This window comes from Thunnus maccoyii, chromosome 4, assembly GCF_910596095.1.
Source record: "Thunnus maccoyii chromosome 4, fThuMac1.1, whole genome shotgun sequence".
NCBI classification, from domain to species: Eukaryota; Metazoa; Chordata; class Actinopteri; order Scombriformes; family Scombridae; genus Thunnus; species Thunnus maccoyii.
Window position 1 is genome coordinate 8,744,510 of NC_056536.1, and position 26,919 is coordinate 8,771,428.

The 26,919-nt window shown below is 38.5% G+C and overlaps 1 protein-coding gene across 1 annotated transcript in view; it reads left to right on the top strand.

The window, feature by feature from the left end:
• The window catches only part of tafa5l (TAFA chemokine like family member 5, like), a 49,153-nt gene extending 25,967 nt beyond the window's left edge, over window positions 1-23,186 (top strand). Inside the window, exons 3-5 of the mRNA XM_042409701.1 lie at window positions 1,161-1,288; window positions 20,783-20,826; window positions 23,044-23,186. Of these exons, the coding sequence (XP_042265635.1) occupies window positions 1,161-1,288; window positions 20,783-20,806 (152 nt within the window). The 3' untranslated portion in view covers window positions 20,807-20,826; window positions 23,044-23,186. The remainder of the gene's footprint in view (window positions 1-1,160; window positions 1,289-20,782; window positions 20,827-23,043) is intronic.
• The last annotated feature ends 3,733 nt before the right edge of the window (window positions 23,187-26,919 follow it).

The following is a 26,919-nucleotide window of genomic DNA, read 5'->3' on the forward strand; positions in this document are numbered from 1 at the left end:
GTAACTTGGCATCAACTTAACAGCACAAATTAAGAACTTTCAGAGTAGGAATTAAGTATGTACACAAATTTGTATATTGGGTTCATGTCTGAACCTGAAATAAAAATATTTCAAAAAATCTGCATCGACCACATGCTGACATTTAAAGTTTGAGATCTTCTTCTTATAATATACAACAATTTATAGTGTTACACGTGATTTTACAAGTATTCCTAAAGGGCATTCTCTAATTTATCACAATGCAATATTTTGTGTAACAGATTATGGTTACTTTTTGAATTTAACATAAAAACATGACAATCTTTGATGTTTAGTATGTTTAGTTTCATGGTTGGTCCTGATTCAGCTTCATCATGGTTCCACAAAGTCAATCCCGATTACAGCACTGCTGTTCCTCAACAGATGTTTATAATTTTCTTCTTCTTCAGTCCTCTGAGCTCCGTGGATGAGGTGGCTGGGGCTGTTCATTGTTGCGTACCAACAATGAACCTGCGCTCTGGCTATTCCTGCTATGTAGCTCCATTCACTTCTGGTGTACAGAGCGATGGCCAAGATTCTTGTGATATACAGAACATTGTCTGGTCTTAATGGTGAAAATACAGGTAGCATTAAACCACTTGAAGATAGCACAGAGAAACTATTTGGTGTTTTATCCACTGAATGCAAGTTTGAGAACTTAATTTATGAAAAAAAAAAAAGTGTTGTAGCTTCAAGACAAAGTAATCCAACAGTATTATGTTGTGAAATGGTACAAATTGCTTTTCAAACAGAATATTTTACCTTGAATTAAATAGAAAAACACTTTCATGGGAATATTAATTGTAACAAAATGTCAAAGGAAAAAGCTGTCTCTCTGTCTCTCTATGCAGCTGAAGTGAAAGCTAGCATTAGTTGGATAGTAATTTATGGACCGCCAGCTGGTCTATAAAGGTTACTACCACAGGCAATTCAGACATGGTAGTTCAACAAGAACCTAATTAAAATACTGCAGACTTGTAGGCACATAAACTTATGAAGATGCTTTACTGTCTGGTGAGCATAAAAATGACAGTTTTGTTGTTTATTCCAGAAAAAGATGACATTTTGAAGTCTCTCTCTCTGGGTCTGTGAATGTGTCTGTCTAATTCGCCTCTTTGCCCTCTTGTCTTTCACCCTCCCAGCGCGAATCGTGAGGAGCCGTCAGTGGTGTGAGATGGCTCCCTGCCTGGAGGGGGAGGTCTGCAGCCTCCTGTTCAACCGATCCGGCTGGACCTGCACCAGGGGCAGTGGTCGCATCAAGACCGTCACGGTAATTTACAAGACATGACATTAATATACGCCATATGCACTTAACACATACATTTTTAGCTTGGGTAACCCCCCAAGCTGATAGTGTCATGTGAAGCCTCATCTCAGGGCTAGAGGCAGCACATTTCAGTCAAACAGCAGGTCAGCTTCCAGGTTTCAAAGGCTGCATCAAGGCTGATTCACAAAGGGCAGAAAACTAATATTGCACTGCTCTCTGTGCTTTTCCTTCTATGACAAATCAAATGTTCTGCTGTGAAAAAGAATAAGATGATACATTATAAAACCTTTAGTTAGTTCAAAACAGAGCAGCTAGATTAGCTCTGCACTGTCCAGATCACATTACCTTAGGACTGAACTTCATCTTAGTATTCTGCCTTTTATCACGAACAAACATTTTTCCGGTAAACCTAAATTATCTTCAGCTCAGTTTAAATACACTAGCTACAAACACGGCATTTTACTCAGAAGGCTCAGTTATCCTCTCCCAAACCTAAAACAAATACTCTGAAAGACACCATTGTGCACAGAACCGCCTCAGATTTTAGTTTCCAATTGCTAGAAATTGCAATTGAAATATGCTGTATTTTAGGTAATATTGTCAATGTAATTTGGGTTCAAACCCTGAAGGAGTAGAACCCTATTGAGTTTGTGCCAGTTTAATATTACTGTCTTCTGCTGCAGCTCAAATTGTTGTGAGCTGGAATAACCTAAAAAAATTCAACTTGGCCTAATAACTGGAAATGATGTGCAAATACTTCCCAAGAATTATGAGCCCAATAGATCCTATTCACACTGTGGCCATTTTCCTCTGATGGGTGGGAATCTGTAAGTAAAGCCTGTGCGAGAATGGTGAGATGGTCGCTTGAACTTGATTTTTTAAATGTAAAATTGAACTAATAAGCATTACATGGACCCACACTTGTAGTTTTACTTCTTTTTGGGACCACAGTTGTAGTTTTCTCAGGCTGGTGCTAATGCAACGCCACTGACATAATGTTAGCTTAGCCTGTTAGCACCTGCTACCGCCAATGTTACTGAGAAAAATACGCAAGCTAACATTGTAGTCTTCTATTGGACTGTATTTTTGATCTCTTCCTAGATTATGTATGTTATGTTGCTTTTATTTTCGCTGTTTCTTACATTCTTCCTGCTAATTTTTTCCTTGTCATTTGTGTGGCAACATTAAAACCACAAAAAACCTTTTTCTATTTTTATTGTTTTTGCTTTATTGAACAATGCAAGAAGACAGGATAAACATGGTATTAAAGGTCCTTAGCATGTATGTAAGAAAATAACATTTAAAAATTGTAAACTATTTTAAATTTAATCAAAATATTACATGTATATAGAGTATTAATAATAATACATCGTTATTGCTATATAAATTATAAATAGATAAACTGGTCCTCAATTTAAATGGTTAGTACAGTCAGTGTCTATTAATTTGTACAGTTTTACACATACAGAGTATGACAGCAAGAAAAGAAGATATGCTCCGTAGATTCAGAATCTGTTTTCCAACAGGAACAAACATTACTTTCAAAACTGAATCCTCATCCAAGGAATTCACCAGGTGGATATATAGCATTGATTTATTTGAAATGTTTTTTTTTGCTTAGTCTTTAAAGACAAATACTTCATTGAATTGGTTTGGATAGACTGTAAGTTACCAGTCAGCATCTGATCAGACAGGTCTTACATTTAGAAATTTGAGATCTTGAATATACAGATCTGTCTGTTAATATAATATTGAATTAACGTAATGTTAATGTAAAATCAGTACTTTAGTCAAAAGTAAGAATGATTTTGGATATCATTACTGAGGTTAAAAAACTGTTTAGGTGACAGAAAAATCAAATTTACACAAAAATCTTTGTATACAAATAAATTTCCATTTATATTCAACAGATCCAGTACTGACCAAACATTTCTGTCCATCCATTCTTTATAAAACAGGGATTTATTTTTGTGAAGAATGCATGTGTTATTCCACAGTAACGTGGAATGATGAGTAAGATAATGTTTGGACAAGCTGGATGGTTCAACAGGTAGCTTCTTCATGTTATAATCATTTTTCAGAAGGAAAAGGAAACAAGTGCTACATGTCTGACAATTTCCAATACGGGGCAGTTCAGCTGTAGTTTTCAATGTTGATTTGCGTAACAATCAAACCGACCTGTGTGGGCAATCATCAGAGGTCCTACTACTCTATTCTCTCTACTCTAAAACTTCTGACTAATGCTGGATAATTTGGATTCAAGTATGCATATAAGCAGTTGTAAGTAATTGCCTCAAACAAGAGAAGTAAAATATTGATGGATCCAACATTTATGATTGAAATGTATTGCTGAGGACAATGATAATAGCTGATAACAATCTATGACCTCTTCCTGACTGTGGGAAATGTAAATGATTACAAAGCATGTTAATTTTTTAAAACCTTCAATATGGTGTCATCTGGTCCTCTGTAGGCTCCTCTCACTGTGCAACATGCATCCAACGCCTCAGAGCTGCCAGTGCTGCAGTGCTGACTGAGGCTTTGCTCTGTAATTAACTCTTATTTGATTCAGCAGTGAAACAAAACACAGGGAGCACAAAGCCATCACACTTTATCAGTGAGGGCTACTAGATCTGTACTTTTTGTTTGTATCATTATGAAGGAAGTATCATTGTAAATGTGTTTGAAAGCCAAGAGTGAAAAGGGAGCTCTCAGGACCAGTGTTCCCTCTTAAGGCGACTACAGATTGGGCAACAATAGTCGCTCTCCGGGCACTACTGCTTGCCTAGTCAATGACTCAGTCGCCATGGATACAGGTCTCGCTGTCACTGTGTAGTTCACACTATGAACTCTCTACTCACTAGGAACTCTATGCTTAATGGAAATGAAGGAGTTCTCTGTTCTTTCTGTACTGAAACCAGGCAGGCTCGTTTTCTCACCAGGTGACCAAGTGGCCAAGAGACATAATTATAGTTCCTCCACAGTTCCACCAGCCATGTCTCTAATCCTGGCTTCACTGCTGATGTATGTATATATTTTCTTGTATAAAATGCACTGCACAAATTCAGCTTTATTGGTTTTGGCTTGCACTTTCTCTGTTTCATGTTTCCTTCAGCTCGTATTTCCTACATTTGCAGTCATTGCTTGGTTACAAAGCTGGAAACTGTCTACGTTGCCATCAAAAATCACAGGGATACATGTGGATCTTAAAGGGTCAGTTCACCCAAATAACAAAAAACAAAACCAAAAAAAAAAACCAAAGATATTTTTTTACATGCCTCAAGTAGTGTCTAGCCATGCAGATGGGTTTGGTTTTATTTGACCATGTTTTGAGATTTCTGCCCCTGAGATTTCTGCCTCCATCTCAATACAATAGAGGTGAATGTAATTTTGTATGTGATGCTCTGTGTATTGAAATTTTGAAAGAAATTCAACAGCAACTTGACCTCACCAGTAGCAATGTCCCTTTCACTCTCAATACTCCATACTCCACTCCTTGCTGCAAACAATGTATATGGAAAATAGAATCAACCAAAGGAAAACCTCAGCCTGGAGGCACTAGAGGTAAGCCAGAAAATCTTATTTTATTGAACTGACCCTTTAGAAGTGATTCAAATCAACCACAGGATCTGGTCAGCAACAAGTGGGCACCTACTAAAATCTGAGTCTCCATTTACTGAGTCATTATTTTGACAAAATAGCAATATGTTATTAAATGTTATAGAAATATTGTAAGTAAGGCTGGATGATATATCAAATTAATTTAATTGTTTTTGCATGATGTCTGACATATCTACATTGCAAAAATGCGCAAAATGTTTATTTTTAGTCAAAAAGTAACATAGATGGTAGCTAGCTACATCAGCCATTTTTAGTCACGACAGTCCCACAAACTGGGATATGAACTTACATCCTTCTTCGAACGTTATCTGTGAATTACACTACATGCACATTTGTGGGACTGTTGTCTCTCCAGGCAGCAGGCTGTCTCTGGCTATGTCATAGTGAACTTAATGGTCATATCTATGAGAAGGACAGACTGAAAATGACTCTGCACACTGATCTGTGCTCTCAGTTTATGTTAGTTGACAAGGTATCATCTCTGGTTATGAGAGTCAAATTGCAGTTTCTCCCTAAAAAAATAAAGATTTTATTTTTTGGCCATATTGTCCAGCCCTGATTGTAAGTAAGTAAATAACAATAATAATAATAATCTTATGTATGTGATGAACCCACAGAGAACTGCAGCTTCACCCAGCTCTGTAGTTCTCCCAGCCTGAAACTTTACTGGTTTTGTTAAGTAAATAATACTAAATAGACTGAAAGACTATGTCAATTATAATTTTCCACCATTGTATGAATAAATTAAATAAATCTGGTTAAACAGCAGCAAATACACAGATATCTGCTTTAGGTATGATGATGTCACAACAAAAAGAGCCAGAGAGACTAAAGGAAGAAGTAGAGGGATGTAACTTACAGAGACAGAGCAAGTGAAACAGCACAATACAGCATGTTGATGTCAGCAAGAGATGACAAGACGGACAGAGCAGGAGGGAGTGGTGTCCTCATTGTCAGGTGCACACGGTCAAAGGTCAACCTGTGACTGGGTCCATTGATTCTCACTCTCTCTCCCTTTTATCTCACTCACTTGCCGTCTCTTCATCTCTCGCGCTCCTACGCCTCCTCCGTCCAGCGGCTCTGGGCAGCTGCGGCAGATTTCACGCACGTATTCCCATCGTGCTGTAATCGTCTCTGACAGCACACTTAGGTTAGTGTTTTGCTTGTGTGCATACATTTACAAAAATGCAGATTACGTGTTCCACTGAATATTCCCAATTAGCTGTTGCTGAGGAGAGTTTTACCGGAGAAGTTAATCGCAAGTGATGCTGGTGGGGTTTTTTTTGTTTTCTGTTTTTTTTGAGGAGGCAGGGAGAGGGAGGATTTGGCAGCAGAAGAGAGGAGGTATCCAAAGGTATTTGTTGTAATACCTAAAATGGGAGGAAAGCACATTCAGGAAGTTAAATGAAAATGAGAAATCTATAAAGAGGATTGATCAGGACTGAGCGTGGAGAGAGAGAGAGAGAGAGAGAACAGGATAGAGGACCAGGCTGCCACTGGGCCACTGGCCAAGTTCTGTCTGTCCACATCTGCGTGCAAGTATCTGTGAGACAGAGAGTGTAGAGAGGGAGTTTTAATTGTGTGCGGATCTGTCTTCACGTATACATAATCAAATTACACCCTAGCATTCAGTGTGACTGTGGGTTTCTGAAAGCTGATAATGGCTGCACTCATTATTCATGCCGTGCTGTGCAGGCTTCACGTAGGTGGAGTTAGCTGCTAAAATAAAGTGACAATTGTACCTAATGGTGGCATACCATGTTCCTCACAACAACCACAGGCAAGTAGAAAATCACGCATCGAATAAAACATATAATATACCGGTAATATCAATTATACATAGAGTTGGGGTAGATAGCTTTTTATCTCATCTAAATCCATTATTTAATCTATTCTTTAAGTCCAGCTTTCACCGTTTGTAAGGTAGCTGAAGGTAAGAATGACTTAGAGATTCAATTAAGATCTGTATTTTGTTGGCTTTGAACACACTTCAGGTTTGAGTGGAGGCCAAATTAATGTTCACAATTCATTTTCTGCTACATCCTGAAAAACGATATGAGTATCAGAGGAGATGAAATGTTGATTAAATGTATCGTATGCATTGAAATAACAGGTGTAATCTACGTGCTTTTACACCTTATTTTTCTCAAGGTTGTAATGATCAAACATAGTGCATTTGATTAAATTTTTGATTAATTGTAGGTGATGACTTGTCCATATGGGAACAACATGAGACTAAAAGTTAAATCTGCATATTTAATATAAACCTGTTTGGAAAAATTTTGTCAGTCAGAGCAGGTTCAGGGCTTTGCAAAGGCAATTAGTGTAAGATGGATCGATTCTGCAATAAATATCAATGAAACAGGAAAATATGTATGTTTTGATAAAACATCAACTTGATATATTGATAAAGTGATACATACACACACACACATTGCAACTCTTTCTAAACACAGCCACCTCAGCCTCCTCTCTGCCACCCACCCTCCTGTGTGTGTGCATCTCACTGTGGCACTGCCAGGTCACACACTCCAGCCTAACCTGCTAATGGAGTTTTGCATATGCAGCCTGCTCTCCACTGCCAGCTAGCCATTAATATGAATCACTCTCTGGAGGCCCCCCCAAACAAGCTGGCAATTTGTCTTCACTAGTGAGGCGCTGAAAGGTCTACATATGATATTCTCCGAGGTGAAGGAGGGGAAGGGTGGGGCCGGGGTGTTATTAGGTTGGTTTCATACACTTGACAGGGGGATGTGGATGTGAATTGCTAGGTCACACAAGATCACAGTTGTGTGTTGGATGTTTGTGAATGTATGGAGGCTGGAAATGGCAGTGAGGTAGAAAGTTGACAAGACAGAAGGACAGAATGAGTTTAAGACAGTAAAATATTTTCACACCATTCAGGCGAGCAAGAGGGTTGTGAGATTGTATCAATGCTTCCCGCTTGGTGAGAGCACTGTTGAGAGTACTACTGAGCTCTATTATCAGGCTTTGCTAATCAAGTGATGGGCTCAAATTGAAATCAGAAATGCCTCTTCAATGCAGGATAAGACCAGACTATTTCTCCAAATATCGTCTTCAGGGCTCAAATGTTACTTCACAGGCTAGAGGGCATTTAAATTATGAACTGTAAGTAATTGAAAGCCCAATTTGATCATATTCAGGCTGCAGTTTCATGTGCACTCCATCCCTTAGACGATACTCAACAGTAGCTAGGGAAAAAAAGGTCTTGCTCCACCCACACAACAAATGCCACTGCTCAGCTAGTGTGTGGCCTGGAGAGAAACACAACAGTTGCAGTTGGGCGATGCGAAGAGAGAGATGCAAAATGAACAGCATACACACACACACACACACACACAGCACGACCCAGTAGGTCAGAGAGGTTTGCATCATGGTTTTTTTGCATTTTCTGTTTTTTCTGCTCTGGTGGTCCTCCAGCTATTGATTTTCTTTTATTTTTGTGTCACGCACACAAAGTGCCCAACCCTTACGAGTTTACAAGACACCAAAAGTAGAATTGCAGTGGCCTAATATTTCATTTCATTGCAAAATTACAGATTATTATACTGTTTGATCTTGAACAAAATATTCTGCTTTCTCTCCCAAGCTTGGCAAATAAAATCTGATACAAAAAAGGTTCCCGAAGCACAACAAGTTTTTCATAATCACCCAAAGAAATCAACATAAATGGAGGACATTTTACTAAAAAGTAAAATCCCTTATGTCCTCATAGACAGGACAGTAAACAAAAAATGAACCTCATTCTCAATTTCATCTAGCAACACTACAAACAAACTCCTCTGGAGTCACATTAAACCTGCTGGTCTCTAGGGCTAATGGTAATGTTCCTGAACGTAACTGTACACATAGGGATCCTTGTCTTTTGTTAAAATGTCCTATATGTAAAAGTTGTGAAGCAATTTACATGTATTAATCATTTTTTATTGCCAATGAGTGAACGGGTTGTGATCTAACTTAAAAAATGAGACCCTCCCTGACTTTCTTGGTTGTCTGTAACAGCCTATGGACTAATTTCTATGTGAAGGACTTCTATCTGACTAGAAACACCCTGCACCCTCAATTAGCTCTCCAGCTAATAAGACCGCTACCTACCTCCATCAACCAGTATTCATTTCACAACAAAACACCCCCGCAATGACAAATCGCCCTCTCCAGAGCACACACAGCTAAAACAACATTATTTCCTCGACAAAGGAGCAGAAAACAAACTCCAGAGCAAAAGCAGAACATAGCTTACTCCTTTTGTTTTTTTCTGTTGGTAGTCCAACGGTGGTAATAAGGACATTTCACAACAAAACTGCAGCATGTTGCTCCCCGGCCTTATAGAGTTGTGTATAAGTATGGAATCCCAGATTACCACATTGCTTAACTTTGTTCAGTACAGATGTTAGTGCTCTACCCGCTGACTGAGCCAGAACACTGACAGCTTCTTTAAATGTCATGTGCTCGTCCAGCGTCAAGCCAAGATATTTATACTGATCAATATATGACAGACCTATTGAATCAAAATTAAAAACAACTGAACTTCTCTCCAATGATTTTTGTACTATTTGTGTTTTGTCTTGATTTACCACTAGTCATTTCTAGCACCATTCTTTGACAATATTCAGCATTATCTCCAAATTTTTGTCATGTTATTTCAAGTAAGACTATGTCATCCGCATATCACAATATGCCTACAAGCTGATCATCAACTTTAACTCCCAAACTAGAGGCTTTAATTTGAAGAGCTAAATCTTTAACATAAATGGAAATAAATACTTGTGAAAACCATCCAGTTATGTATTCATTAACCTGAACACAGGGAATAGGTGCTTGATAAAGAGACTTAATGGCATAATATAACTTCCCATTGAAACCAGAATTAAACAAAGTATATTGAAGTAATTTTCTATTAATCCAGTCAAACACCTGCTTGAAATCAATAAAACATCTAAATGTAGACCTATTCTCCTTAATTCTTGCAAGTGTTATGGAAGTGACTGCATATAGTATATGATCAATACATGCTCTGACTTTTCAAAACCCATTTTGCTCATCCACAAGCAAACCTGTCCTCTCAAGGTGGTCTACAAGTCGGCAGGGTGGAATACAGTTTACACACACAGCTAATAAGACATATACTGTAGCTGGGTGGTAGCTCGGGATCATTTTTCAAAGATTTAGGAATAAGTTTCATAACACTCTCATGCCACTGTGCAGGAATAATACCACTGTCAAAACAACACTGAAACAACTCAAATAACACATTAAGCAACCTCAGCAACAATGGGTTATCCTCATCTGACCAGACTCACTTAAAGTGGACTGACCTTTAAGGTGGACCAGCTATTCTCATTTTAGTGACCATCTCAGCTGCTTCTAACGGAGAAATGTCTGGCTTCTGAGTCTCTCCCGAGTTTTGCTCTCCTCCACACCACATTTGGTCTTTACAAACAGAAATGATGTACGTGTTTATTTGCATACAGAGCGGGGAAGTGAGATCCGATGACAAGTGGTCACTCGAGATGCATGTGGAGACGCATTCTAATGCCAGGTGTGAACAGGGCCACAGATAAACAGCCTCCACATCAGACAGACTAAGCATCTGAGCAGTTAAAAACCCAAAAAAGGAATGAGAATCAGTTGATCTTGTGGATCCTTCTGGAGGTAAAAAGCAGGCGAAAATAACAAAACTGAACCTGTTCTTAAATTGTAGTGCCAGTATCCCTTCCACTGATTTGTCCTTTACTTTAACTTTATAAAACTCTAAACAGTTTGTTCTTAACTACAAAACCAACCCCCCAGATCCTTTAACTGCCTTATGTACATTGTTTAGTTTAACAAACCAGCTGTAAGCCTGTAAGTCAATGGATTCATTGCATTTTAAATGTGTTTCATTAAGCGAAATATTATCAGGGTTAGGGTCAAGTAGTTTTCTTTTTCTGAATTCACAGTTCCAGATGTTTATGTTCCAATGCTCTTATGTGAGATTGTCAACATTTGACACAGTAAGATTGTCAGCATTTACGGGTTGGACAGTTACCGATCAGTTCTCCGGATTCTCTCTCCTCGACCAACAGGTCCTTGTGCTACAGTACGGCTGGCACTGTTCACTCATCCCAGCTGATCACGCCTCAACAGTCAGGAAATACTCCTTTCCAAAGGGGAATTCCCTGAGAAGAGTTCTTAAGTTCAAATTGATCAGCCTCTCTGTGTGTGACTTTGCAGAGTGACTGAAAACGTGACCAAATCTTTCATTATCCCTCAAACTCTGCTTATGATGAAGCACAGCCACTTTATCCTGCTAGGTTCAAATTTCCACCCTGATTACAACTGGTCCCTGTCCTCTTGGCCTCATCCACTCCACATTAACGGTCTCCGGCACTGGATCACAGTATAATCCCTCAGATAGTAAAGATTCACTCTCTCCAAAGGGATTTCCCCTTCAACAAACAGAAGGCACACAATAATGATAAACACATCAGACTGGAATTTGAAAGCCGGGCACTTTGCTTCATCCAGTTTTCCCTCCATGGTATCCATTCTAGCAGTAAGATGTCCAATATCCAAATCAAGATAATCTTGAATTTGCCTTACTTTATTGTCTATCTCAGCTTTCAGCTCCCCTCGGTTGTCGCTCAAGACGTTTACAGTCCAAAGTTTTTTCGAGGGAGGTAAGCACATCATTAATCTGTGATTTGAGTGAGACTCATCATGGTGCCACCTGCCAAAATAGTGTTCATGTCACTGTTTTCAGCTTCTTTCTTCCCCTTTTGCCGTATGGAGTGGTCTCCTTTATCATTCATATTGTATACAAGCGTCAGACTAATTTTAGCACAGAATTATTGGGTTTTAACTTGATATATTTACTTTTTCCACCAAGCTTGTGAACAATTTTCTTTCACACAATGCAACACCCTCGCATGCACAGTCTATATCAGTTTCATAGCTAGGTGCTATTTGTTCTAGTGTCAGCCAGGGTGTAAAGCTACTGTTGTGTGTGTAGTCCTGCCAGTGCTGCTGTAAACATGAAGACATCATAGCCAGTTAGCTTTACAGGCTCTTTGAAAGGATGCTCTGTGACTCATAATCTTGATTTGTATAAGAAAAAGAACTAAAAGGTGTCCCTTTATGAGTAATACAGAAAAAGAAAACAGGTGTTTGAATAGAAAACACTACAAATATGATATAAAACAAAGAGGAAAATAGGATTTATGGCACTGCATCAATATAAATGTCCCTGTCTAGCTATGAAGGAGCTATAAAAGTCTCACCTCTTATGAAAGAGGTGAGAAAATTACATGGTGTGGTTCAACAGTGTCATTATGCAACGCTGCCTAGCATCCCTGTTTTAAAGGCTTCAATGTCTAATACAAACAACCAGGCAGCCAAGTAGTCATGTGTCGCCATGGTCACTGCTGTGCTGGCAACCCATCTGACCAGAGACAGACTTCTAATGAGCTCGCTTCTCAAAGGCAGAGCAAAACCCTCACAGGCGCTGTCACAAACACAACTGCTTGTGTGCGGCTTTTAAATGAAATGTTGATTAGTCAGTGAGGTTGGAAAGATGTGTCGGAGATGACAGATTCCGATTGGATTGGTATCATTACTGTAAAAGGATGGAAAAGGATGTGGCGTCCAAGTAAGAATAAACAGAAAGCAATAGGGTTTAGAATTGAGTCTCAGGTGCACTGCCAAATATATCTTAGCTAGTCATTTATCTCAAACAGTATCTTATTTTTCAAAACAGCTTTATTGTGGCAACATAATTTCTCTTCTCCTCCAACTGCAATTCAATGTATTTCTACAATTTCTTTGATTTGATGTAATTTCTTTTTTACTTGTGAGTTATTTCAAACTGCACCAGAAGCATGTTATCTCAGCCCTGCTGGCAAAATTGTACACTGCTATCAAAGGACAAATTGCTGGTGCTATTCTATATTTTTCTTGTTATCAACAAATCCCATGAAGAGACCAAAACCAACAATGAATTGATCCTAACAACAAGTATTGTATATACAGCTAATGCCTGATGTCTTGTAGTCTATTCCTGTGTGCCACTTTGTTTTCCTTGTCAATCTTTGATTTAAGGATAAGACGCATTTTATCCTCCAGATAAACAGAATTTTTAAAAAAACAAACTACAAAAATCACCAGGCAGCTGCAACTCTCAAGTTTAGAGACAAATATGTCTACGTACATCTGGTCAACATTTCCACAGACTTCCTGAATAGCACAACACTTAAATTCAAGAAAAGAAAAGATAGTATTAAAAACAATTACAATTAAACATGGTGAGGTGACAATGATGAGGTTTTAACATGACGAGTACAGATCCTTTCTTTATATCTAGATCAAAATCCGCCTTACAATCCACTATCCCCTCCACATTTAGATACAGCTATAAATCTACAAATCACAACTGAAAATATCTTCAAAAATATGATTTTATAATCAATAAATTATAATTAAGTTTTGTCTCTCTAAAGTCATGATAATCGGATAATAGGAGATCAAGAAATAACTTGTTTTAATCTTTTTTATTTCATTTATTACATTTTTGTGGAGCGTTTTCCTTACAAGATGCAGAAAATAAGTTGTATGTCAGAACTTTTTCACATTGCCTCATCAGCTTAGTGCTTACTTGCTGCTGTTGCAAAACTACCAGTTCAGACCAAATACGACATTAGTCAACCAGAAAAACAAGTACTGATTTATCTCTGCTCTTTCTCTGAAAACAATGTTTGCACAGTATGTTATATTTAAACCTATAATCCGCATGTAGTGATTCATATACTCTACACATGTGCCGCGAAATAGCATTTTGCCAACAGAGTGATGTATTACAACAGCATTGAAAACAACCCATCAGCTTTGTGCTTAAGACAAAAGATGATCCTGTCGTTGGTACTGAAGGAAATGTTTTCAAAAGACAAGCAGATTCAGCTGAAATGAATGTTGCAGGTGGTGAGAGGTCATATCAACAGCCAACCTTTTATCTGTGCAGTGGCGGACTCAGGCTTTCTCAGGGGCCCCACTTCACAATGTTTTTCTCTCATACATCCTAATTCTGCACTTCAATATGTTAGACTGAAGTGCAGAATGAACCCTAAATTGCATTTTTTCCATTTTTTCTTTTTTGCTCACTAGAAGGGCACCCATATAGAACCTCCAGCTCACCTCCTTACAACAGCATCATAGGGCATTGCATTACATCCTCTTCTTTTGAAGAGCACATAATATTTTCTCATTTTTTGGGGTTCTTTACAGGGCACTATCACATTTTCTTCCACTGAAAGGGCACCATGAGGGCACTTCCGTCCAGATGGTTACATATAGTGGCCCTCTATAGGGCATTTCATCCTGATTTACCCATAACTAAGACAGTAATTACAGAACTTTGGTATGTTTTCTCCTTTGTACAGGCACCTTAGGGGACATTTTATCATAATGTGGGGGCACGTTAAAGTGCACTTTTGCGGTATTTTTGGTCCTTGGGGGCACCAAGGGGGCCAGTTGCACCAGTTTTGAGAGGTGGTGCCTAAAATCTAATTATCAAGAGGTCCTTCAGTGCTCTTTTAGCTCTCAGTTTAATTTGCCAGTTGCATTAGCGTGACTTTGCACTTAACTTTTACCTAATTTGACTGTATTTTATGTGTTTATGCTTTTTGTTCTTCTAAAACTCTTGTATTAGTCTCAGAGTTGACTTCTGAACCTCTTGCATAAGACTTGTATTCTCACTGGGGCTCCATCTTTAGATAAAGGTGGTCTATGATGGTGAAATCACTTTCATTAGTTGCTGCAGCACTGGTACCAGCAGTATTCATTAAGCCTAAATAAAATGCATAATGAGAGAAGCAGATTGTTTCTTGAATAGTAAGTCCTTGTACTGAAGGATACAGTACAGCAAAATGTGCCCCGAGTAAAAGGATGTGTTATAAATGGTCTTGTTTCTAATACAGTGGGAAAGCGTAAGCAAGGAAACCAGGACTGGAGGTCATTAGAGAAATGTTTGCATCTTCCAAATGTATTGAAAAACCAGGCCAGAGCATTTTCAAATATTGTATATGCGCTGGTAATAATTGATGCTGGGAGAGTAAAAGCGAGCTGGGCACATATTTGCACATGATCTGGGAGTGTCCCATGGTTCACCCATTCTGGTGTAAACTCTCAGAGATATTGGGGAGTTGGTTGGTTTCCACTCTGCCTCTACACCCACGGTTTTGTCTCCTTGGCAACAAGACAATGATACCTATTATAACGAATAAGAAATTCAATATTTTAAAAGTTGGTATTATTACAGCTGCAAGACTTACACTGCAAAAGAGGAGGAACTCTAGTTGTCTCACTGTGAAGGAACGGATTGATGAAATTATTCAAATTTCATCATATGAGCACATGTAAAGAAGAATTCATAGTAGGTAGTAAACAACAGAGACATGGGTTCAATTTTGGTTGCATGTTAAACTGAACTTACAATAGAATGCAAATACATTAATTAATGATAGTACATTTTTCGTGTCCATGGTTTTATTTTATGTTAAAGGATGTCTGTCTTTTGTTCTATGTAAATGTCCTGCACTGTATCTGCTCCCTGATAGCTACACTGCTCCAAAAATAAATAAAAATTTGATTTATAAAAAAAATTAGATATGCATGCTGTGCACCATGTCCTTCAATGCTCTGCTGCCTTTCAGTCTCATTTGCAGAAGAAATTATTAAATTCTGTGCACCAGCAAGTAAATTCCAACAATCGTGCACAACTAATAGAATCTACTTCAGCTGTCTTGGATTAAAAGAAGCAGAATTTTGCTTTTACTGTTTGTTTCTTGCAGCAGCAGCAGTGTGTACCGAGAGAGATGCAAATCAGCAATAAACTGAAATTACTATTTTTTAATTCATTTGTAATCTGATGGCTTGCAAGCACCACCATCCTCTCATTGATAGCGACATTAGACAACAGAACAATCCAGCTTTTATGTTTGAGATTTTCCTGGCTTACCTCCAGGGTTTCATATACATTCCTGTTTGTGAGCTGACAGTCCTCCTGTCATATTATATCTGACAGCCTCTCTCTGAAACTTCAGGGATAACATATTGCAGCCAGAATGCTTTGCCTTTGGATGTACATTTGTAAAATGACTGACATTCAAACAACATGCATGTCCCTGCCCAACATACACACAGTACACAGAGGTTACGCTGGATAAGCAAATATACTCTTTATTTCTGTTTCATTTACAGATCTTCTATTTATCAAGCGGAAAAGAAAAATGCACTCCTTTGGCTTCTCCTCATCTGTTTGTCGGATGCTGTGCCATGATCATCAGTCTTGAGTAGATAGTGTGTGGAGTGATGCAGAAAATATATTGAAATAGGGTAGATTGATAGAGATGTTCAGAGAAGAGAGAAACTGCCAAAGCAAGCCCACCTTTCCATTCCCTTTTTCATTTGTGTTGTCATAGGTGTTGTGTTGTGGAACATACAGTATAAACCGCAGGAAGCTCCATGATTTAATTTACAGTATATAATGTTTCCTTTGTTTTCACTCACAGGGCCTGGAAAAGCGATGCATTGTGTTTTTTTGTTTTTATTTCCTCTGGTACTGCCATCATCTATTATATATAGTTCTTTTTCCAGTTTGCCTTCACTGGGCATATGTTGCCACCCCCCCTTTCTCTGTCGGAGACCCGGAGTGAATGTGGTCCCTTCTGCTGTCACTTTCAGCACACTTTACCCCGCTCCCCTATTTGAAGTTCTGTCATTGCCAGGCTTTGAACTGTCATTTGTGTTTTACTCTGCACACTGTTTGTCTCCAGAGCTTCGTCTGGTGTGAAATTGTCAGAGCCATAGGCCACATTTCAACACAGGGTTTTTATAATACGTAATGCAGAGAGCCCGTCTATGGACTGACACATTCAAGCATGCTCAGCAACATCGTATTTCAAAGCTCTGATGCTTTTTGTGCCCTTTGGATCTTTTGTTTATACATTTTTAATAAACTGTTCAGTGCTACTAACAGTGATGAAGGCAACCACAATCTATCAATTTTGTCCAATTTAGGATGCAAAAATGACCCTGAATAGATTACCCCAGATCTGTTTCCAGTGGTAGAAGGCAACTTCAGAAAATTACTCAAATACTACACCTTTACACTACAATTTTCAGGTGCTTTACACTTTATGCTATTTATACAACATCACATTTTTTATGGACAATGTCGTTTACCTCCTCATGTGAAAGCTGTAATTAGTACTAATTACTTTGCAGGTTAAGATTTTATTGACCAAACATGATCAAAATATGATGCGTTGTTGCAGATGAAACCACTGAGCAGCATATAAATACTTAAAATAACCTCAATCTTGACCAGCCGCAATATTGAAATGCTGCTCACACGATAATGTATCAGTACTAATATTATAAGATATTATAACGCCAATGGGGCATTCTGGATAATGAGTATTTTTACTTTCATTACTTAAGTACAGTTTGCTGATAATAAGATAAAATCTCAACTTACCATTTTGTAACCCATGTTGTTGTGTTTTAAACATTTAAATGTTTTTTCCTTCCATACCAGACATCCATTGCTTTCCATTAATTGCCTTACTATATGAAGATCAATACTCTTGAAACCTGCTTGACTTGTGTTATCCATCACAACGAACATTAAGTCTGCATTCAGTTTTTGTCAGTTACATTATTATTGTGAGGTACAGTGAGGACACTGATGACTTTTCAAATTAACCTGCACATAAACTGAATTGTTACACAAAGATAATTTACTTGACTCGATGCTCACTGCAGTAATAACACACTTAAAGCCAATTTCAAAAGCTAGTTTCAAGAGCCTGCTTATTGTTATTCATACGATACAGAGATGAATGGAAACTAATGTCAGCCTGGGAAAAACACATCACAAAGTTTACATGATTTGTAGTCAAAGCTGCACTAGTTAATATTTTATATTAAGAATAGATTAAATGGATATGTGTAATGTGAAAGGGGTCACTTATAGTAACAAACTCACAGATTTATCACCCAACTTTGCAGTTCCTCTGAGCTATCTCTAGGTTTTAGCCTTTTTTAGCCAATTGTTTTGGTTTTCAAGTCTGCAGATCCTGCTCTCATTAAGTTCATTTCCAGCAGCAGCAGACGGCTTTTTTCAGCGAGAAAGCTCTGATTAACCCACTGTACGCTACTTGCACAGCACCAAATGGCAGGCAAAGTTAGCAACTAGTTGGTGAACATAGTGAGGCATTTAGCAGCGAGAACAAGATATTTTTCTTAGGAGTTGGTGGAGCCCAAAATAGAGCAAAAAGGAGAGGGAATGTTGATTATGACTCCAAACTAATACTAATATTGCTCCATGTTCCCTTCTATGTCAAATGTAAAAAAATGCAGCTTTAAAGAGCTAAAACCTGCAAAATCACTTATATGGTCCCTAATTTTCATGCAGGATATTGACCTGTAATGGAATATTCTTACATTGTGGCATTACTGCTTTTACTCAAGTAAGGGATCACAATACGTCTTGCACCACTGCCTGTTTCTGACATCAGTGACGGACAATAGATGCAGGATTTTTTATGTAGCTGCCTCCCCAGAAATAATGCAGCCACGCTTTGTAAATAATGTTGGTTTTGGTCCTGTGACACAGCTCTGTGTTTCTGTTGCTTTTGTACATCAGGCTCATAGTCTGGGCATGAAGCATCCACTCAGGATTTTCAGTGTGCTATAGCTGTGCTGGTTAGCCTAATAACAACAGCAGTGCCAGTGGCTGGTAATGACTGGGACCTCAATAAGTCTCCAGTTGATGAAACCAACAAAGTCCTCTGCAGGAGTCCACTTGTTAGAAGAGACCCCGGGGAAAGATTTTTAGTTACCACAGTGATGGCTGGGTGGGCTGCTGGTGAGAATTTTGCAGCTTGAAGTGTCACCAAATATGCAGTCTGTGCTTTGTTTCCCCTCGAGCACTGAGCAAACAAGCTGTCTGCTGTAGCTGCAGTGGCTTTACCTTGTGGCTACAAAGATTTCTGGGAGTTGTAATGGTACCTTGGCTGAGGATTTCATTTGTGTAACATGAGGCATATACTGTATCTGTATAATACTTTGATTCTAAAATATGCTGTGTTGATGATAAGGAAGGAAGTTAATTGAATCCCTTAATATTTTTGCCAATCTCCACTGGCACGCTCTTAAAGATTCAGGCTGTGCACCTCATTTGAACTGTGAAACTTTATCATGTATGCACAGGGCTCAATGTTTACAAGTGATGATGAAACAAGGGCACCTCCAGCTCAGAGACGAGGTCCAAATGTTTCAATTTCACCGCAACATAAGCAATTAGCAAAACGCTTAGTAGTATGCTCTCCGCTTTCTCTCTCTCTCTTTTGCCCCTTATCGGCTGATCTCCCTCATCCCTCGTGCCAGTAGGAGATGAATATGTCTTCGATGTCCTTGGATTCCTGTCTTGTAAACATCATAGGAAGTGAGCACTGTTTACCGGTGTGCATGGCAGGCAAATAGCCAGCTCTGTCTCTTGCACAGTTTGTCCTGTGGGGCCAAACTCACCTTGTTACCCTTTTAATTAGTAGGAGCAGTTAATAGTGCCGGCCGCTTCTGCCACCTCAGCACTCTGCTCCGACTTCAAGAATCCCTCCGATCAATAGCCAAGAGTTGGACTGAGACAGGGGTAAGAGGAAGAGGAGGGGTTATTGGAGGAGCTCAGGTAGCTTCATGATGATTTTTAGAGAGAAATCAAACAACATAGTATTTTCTTTGAAGGAACCTCTGGGGTCTGTTTATCAACAACTATCCTTTCTTTTTATTCCTTGTACATTTGAAAGGATAACAAGGTCTTGAGATTCTTTATGCACATTCCTCTCCCTCAGATTCTCCTCTTCCACATTTCCTCTCCCTTGAAAATGAGTTTAATCAAAAAGCTAAGGGTTTGCTCTGCAGATTCTATTGTACCCTTATAAGCTTTCAACGGCTCGCCCCCTGTGCTCATTTCTTTTCTTGTTTTGATTTAAAGATGCAGTGGAAGTACTTAGCATTTAGATGACATGCTGCTGGAGAGGTGTGATGGATCAGCGGCTTTTCAGAGGACTGAATTTCTTCGACAGCGCCAGGGCTAGTCGGCTGGTCGGACAGACAGAGCGACAGATCGCAGGACGACAGGCCGGGCGGGCAGCGGAATACCAAGTCTGCCTCGCTGCTGCAGAAAGCCTGGCACAGCCAAGAGGAAAGCAGCGGCTGCTGGGAATGCCAATGCGCTGCCCAGACTGCCGTCTCGCCTTGGCTCCTCTGATTGGCTAAACAGACCATTAGCTTCTTGATTATGATTAGCCGAGTCATTATCTACACAAAAGTGGCTCATTCACCAATATTAAGAAGGGAAGGGAGCTGTTTTCAAGGGGAAAACAATGTGTTTTCATGTGTTCTCCTAAAGATGAATGTAGGAGGCAGGAAGTTGTTGCTCACAGAGAAACAAAGTGGGACACTGTTTATCACCCGGCCCTACAGCTAACATGATAAAATGTTCTATCTGTGTAATGCCATTGATGGAAGGAAGGAAAGGTCTCTCACTCGTTAATGTGGATGATGAGGTGGCCATTTCTTGTTCGTATTTTCCTGCCGAGGAGAGTAGCGATGTCCTCAGAGTATATAAAAACTGGGAGAGAACAAAATAACCTTCCGCTTCCATCATCTCGCCTTAGATATAATTGGAAGACATGCCATCTGTGCTTTTAAATGGACATATGCTGCTCTGTGTCCAAGGCCAACTGAGGGAAAGTTGAATAAAACGTTAGTGAAGGCTGGCCCTCTGTTCCACCAATATTGACCTTCTACTTTCTTTTCCAGCCTTTGCCCAAGGAGCCGTCGTAGGATGCAGTGGAGAATGGCAAGTAAGTGATTTTTTAATGATGTATTTTATTCTAATTTGCATGCTGAGTGTGTAACCTGGGTTCAGTTGACTGTGACACACAAGAAAACAAAGACAATGCGATTGCTGCATATTGTGGAAAGCAAGGGAAACTTGATGAACAGCAGAAGCTGTGCCTCTTCTAAGCTGTATAAAGGCTCAGAGCTGGAATGAATCAGCCATTAGTGTCTATTCATCATGCACTCTCTAGTGCCGCACTCACCACTGAGCTTAAATAAAGGTCATCCAGGACTTGGAGAAGACACAATGGAATCCTTCATTTCCCAAGATGCAAAGTCACTTTGATGTATCTATAAGCAAAAGAAAATGGAAATCGGGGAGTTATTGGAAGTTTTGAAATGCATAAGGATGGAAACTAAAAAGCCCCACTGTGGTTACATCAAAGGGAGACACTTCTTCAAATGTCCACATTTTCTTTTAGGACAAAGGTAGAAAACTGATATTTATGGAAGGATGTGTGTGACAAAAGTGTTGAACAAAACAAAAAGCCACCATTTTAAAAAAATCATTTCCTAAATGCCATAGTTACAGATTCCTTTGATTTGATTGCCTGCCTCACATTCCTCCAAGTCGATCGATGGGTAAACTAGACTCCGGAGCAGGTCAGCTCAACTCTGCTGGCAGGTTAAGCTCACTTCCACAAACATATTTCTTCTCTCAATAAAACAAGGAGTTCTACTAGAGATTTAGCTGAATTCCTCTCCTGAGTACATGACCAAGTATCTGTGAAGCTTTTATATTCTGCAAAACCACGGGCATTTGGAATCTGCATGCTTTATGTCTCCTAGCCAATATTCTAAGATTGATTTTCCTTCTTCCACCGAGAAAACAAAATGAATCACGCACAATTACCAAGGACAGGGAGAAAAGGGGAATTGGGGGCGTCATAAATATTTATTTGCCAGCCCTGGGAATTTGTGCAATTCTGTGTGGATTTGCCAACTCATATTTAAGTGTCTGAATGATTTATATGGGCAGTCCTTGGTGTCACATTTGTCCACTGTCACCCTGAATCATTTATGTATTAACATTTATGTATTTATCCATATAACATATTCATGGCCGAGTTCTATTATCATTCAAATGGGTTTCTTGATCAAATTAATGGCTAAATGAAGTCATTAACTGCAGAATTTCAGTGGAGGTAAAATGTATTCCATGTGGAAAGGAATATATTAGTGTGTACACTTATAGACGCCATCCCTTTAAAGAATTACTCATAAAAGTTGTTTTGTCAAAGACATTTTGTGAAGGAGGAGTTAGACGACTGTCCTTAAATAAATCCATTTTCAAACATGGAATACGTAACATTGCTGGTTTCATTATGGCCTTTTGTCATTCAGACATAAATGTCTGTGACGTAAATGTTACATGATGGTATTAGTCAGAAGTGATAGAAATGATCCACACTGCTAGCACCATATTTGCCACCTGCTGTTGGAAAGGTAGCGAGGAAACGTTTAAAATGTAAAAATACCAAGAAACAAAAGTGTTTTCTGTTGTCTCGTACCCTCTGTCACTGATTTAAAACACTATTTTGCTGTTGAAGCCTTAATCTGTGACCATTGTTAATGTGAGGGACGTTCAACAACTTCTCACAGTGAACCCCCTGTAACATTTCTCATTACTTTCATCATTTATTAGATACACAAACACAGGCTGAGACGTTAAATTGGGATTCTCATTTAGATCTTAATTTGTGCACATGCTGTCTGTTAAGTGTTTAGTTGGATATTTATAATTTCTTCCATGTAGTTGGCATGGATTTTTTTCTTGCCCCTCACTGTGAGAGGAAAAGCATTTTTATAGACTGATCTGATGTGGCGAGAATCTCCTCTAAAGCTTAAAATTAGCACATTCACAGTGTTTTATGGTTTATTAAACTGTTTTTATTTTCTTTATGCATAAGAAATTACTAAGCAGTTTATTAAATTTAATATTTTGCTCTCAAAAAGGAGGAAGACATTTGTTTTGTCTTAACGTTACTGTGATAATATTCAATTCAGATATGTGCTGGAAGTTTTACTATGTTTACTGCTGTGACTTTAACATAAAAGTGACTTAAGCGCTTATTCAGACATGAGACCAACATGTAAAGTTGTTGTAAAGCACATTTACAGAACAAGACATAATGATTTAATTTATCTTATTCTTGTCTTTTTCTTCCATTTCTCAACAGGTTCATTGATGTCCATGCTACAAAAGGAACTGGGGCCAATCACTACACCAGAACATTGTGTCCATTCACCAACGAGGCTCCCAAACTTTACACCAGGCCTGACCTTCAGTAAAAAAATAAAACAACAAAAAAAAAAAAACCCAGAACATCTCCAATCACCACAGTGAAAGGCTTTCTGCTCTTCATTTGGTCCAGACACTTCTGAGAACTCTGAGAAGTCTCAAGTGAGCAGCACATTGAATCTTCACCACAGCCAAATTTACGGACACATCATAGAACAAAATCCCTGTGAGGAACAGTTATCAACAGAGCAGTGGATTATTCATTAAAATACATTCTTTCTTTTTTTTTTTGTTAGCCACTGTCAAGTCTGCAGGGGACAGCTCCTTGAAGATTTTTCGAACCTTTGTGGCTTGATTTAGACTTGTCAGAAGGTCTTTCAAAAGTCAGTCCCTTCATCTTCTTTACTATCGCCGCTGTGAAGCCGTCCAGGGTTATAAGAAAGTTTCTTTAATGACAGCTCGCTGCTAAAGAGTCATGACTTTACTGAGGTTCAGCCAGGCCACCATATCGTCCATTGGATTCTAGCCTTTATCACTCTCTCTCATTTAGCTGGGTGAAACTTTACAAAATCTCTGCATACACATAAAACGGACATTGTGAAATAGCATTAAAGTCTACTGGAATGTCACAGAAGAGGAGACGACAGAAATGAGTTGACTGTCTTTACTCAATGAATGAAGGTCACGAAGGTGAAATGTGGACATTTTGGATGACTTAGCTTGTAACTTATGTTTTTTTTTATGTGGTGCCAACATAGACTAGAAGAGTAGTTTTTGTCAATGAACCTCACATATCATGTACACACCATCGGGAGCATTAAGCAGATGTGGACCCCCGGCTCATTTTAATGGTCGATACTCTGTGTGTGGGCGTGTGTTTGTGTGTGCATGTTTGCATCTGCTCTATGTTCATGTGTGAATACGTGTGTGTGCTTGTGTGCCTGTGCGTGTGTATGTGTGTGTGTGTGTGTGTGTGTGTGTGTGCACATCCAGAGATACACTGTGAAGTAAGTCATATCCAATGCATTATTCATACTATTGTATATTTTTGGGACACACCCAGACCATCTGGTAAAAAGAAGCATTTGTGATTTTACAGATGTTTGATCTCATTTGAATCTTCACAGATGAATCCTGAGTTTGCCTTTTCTTCTCTTTCTGGTCTTTTCTTTAGTACATAGAGATATTTATATTGGGGAAAATATTATTGAAACTGGGGGAAGATCTACAGTATGTCACATAAGTTAAATTCTGTAATTAAAATCAATTAATGTGTGATTAAATGTATTTCAGAATTCTTGTCTAAATTGACTATATTTTGATATGAAATGTTTTGCCCCGCTGGAAGTGCTATTTGCTGATTTCAGATGCTTGATATATTTGAAATTATATATATAATACTAGTATTATTAATTGAATATATATATATATATATATATATATTTCAATTAATATATTTTATGTTCTGTGGGTCTTATTCCAATATGTTAGAGGAGTCGTTTAAGAAAAGGAGGAGCACAAGAGGAATCCTTCTGAGAGAAGTATAAGAGGTGCACACAATAACACGAACACCAGGAAGACATTTCAAAAACAACAAAAGCATCTGCTAAAATAAAATACAATCCAAAATAACACAACACACAAGCTACAGTCTGCAAGATGAATTAACATCTCTCTGAAGCAGTCACAAAAACTAGGCCTCACAGTGGTTTGTCTTGTAAGGCAATTGCATTGAATTGCATTATACTGCACAGGTGTTCCTGTTAATGTGTCAACACCCTGTTTTTTTCATTTCTTTGTACTAAAAATCCTGCACATCTCCATCTTAATGTATGCATTTGAGGATATAAAGAGAGTCTCTGCTCCCGGGAGCTGCAGAGTGTGAATTTGGTGTGTATGTGTGTGTTTTCCAGGTCAGCAGTGGTCTGTGTAGTGAGAAAATACCAATTTCCACTTGATCCCGTACCTTTGATTTCATGCTGCCTTTATTCATCGCTTCTTTGGTTTGCGCTCACCATAAATAAATTGTCCCTTTGATTTGAGTCACTGTCAATGCAGGAACTGCTGCTACAGCTGCACTCTGCACAGTTGTGGCAAAGAAGATCAGATTTTAGTAAAACATAAATAAGGACAGAAACAACCATAACTGGACCAAGAGATTCAGTTCGGCTTGTAAAATGGTCAATATCTCAAAAATGTTAAAGTAGCTTTTGTTCTTCCAGTTGTAGCACTACGTCTCAAGCTCTGGTGCAGTGTGGTGGAGGGACAATAGGGCCCCAAGCTGAGGGCGTGTCCTTAAATTGTTTTGACTATCAATGCCTTTTGTGGTCCTCAGATTCTCTGTATAAATATTTTATACATTAACTGTCCTTGTTTTGAAAAAGGCTTTGGGTTGAAAACTACAAAACCACAAGCCAATTATTTCCCAAACATGACACAGCGACTGCATCTAAGACAAACTGAAACAAAAAAAGAGTTTCTCTTGTGCATACTATAACAAAATTGGGTAATACTTTCCATAAAACCCATTGATATGATGTATTATAATGTAGACTACTGCATAATGAATCAAAACGGCTGCATATTACATTACAAAAGTTGCCATAAGCAGAAGTAAATGTTTTTGTCATAACTTCACAGATGCTACATCAGGGCCATGCAGTTATCTGAAAATAATGCACAACCTCAAGCCAATCTAAGTTCTAAATAATTTTCATTGCCACTAATTAAAATATAATCATCAAAATATCAAAGTATCGCAGTCATTTGTAATCACTCTCAACCCATTCAGTAGAAAAGTGTTCTATAAACATCATGGTGGTTTAAGTTTGGGACAAACCAGACCAGCTGAAACCTCCAATGACTGGACAAACCACACATGAAGATTGTTTCCACCACGTGGTGCAGATTTCTTAGTCTTTGACAGTTCAGAAGGAGCATAAACCTTATGACAATAAATACTCTAGAACGATGTCATTAACGACTGAATGATGTCATTAACGACTGGATGACCCTACAAATTCCACAACAATACCAATCGCTGCATGTTTTTCTACCAAAACAAACTCTTTATAGTTTCTTCTTCTTTTTTTGATTTACTGTTTTAAAGGTATTGATTTACTGTCACTTGTCTCCCTCAGGTGACACACAAATGATGCCACCGGTTGCTGAGACCAGTCAAAAATATGAAACATGTTTTAAAAAATCTTTATAAGAATGACTGGTGGCGACTGGATCTTGAAGATTTGAGATTAGAATCTGTTGATTGTCAACACCAACTGACCACAGACCCGGTTAAACTTGGTTCGATCAGTCGTTACAGCCAAATCATATTAATAATTGACTCAACAGTCGAAATGTGTGTTCACGCTTTTAGGTAAAGCTTTATTTTATGGGTCTGGTCTTTTAAGTGTCCTGGATGAACAATATTGGGCAGGCAATTTGGCAGTAATCACTGGGAAAATAGTGGATGTTCAATTTGTACACTTTTAATTAATTAATCCTAATTAATTTCTAAGCTAGCATAACCATGAGTCAATATTATTATTAATATTCATTAGTCAGAACACAGCAGGCCACCTGAACGTACAGAAATTTGCAATTTGTCTACATGCAAGCTTACAATCCAATATGTATATTAAGAATCAAGTTTCCAATAATAAATGATTAATATATTTTTATTTTAAATTGACTTTACATTGATTAGCTCTTTCAAAGAAATCCCTCTTGAAATCAAAAACTGCTGATTAACTCAACACACCTAACTAAACTCTAGTAATAACTATCACAACTTTGTCTCTGTTTTCCCTGTATT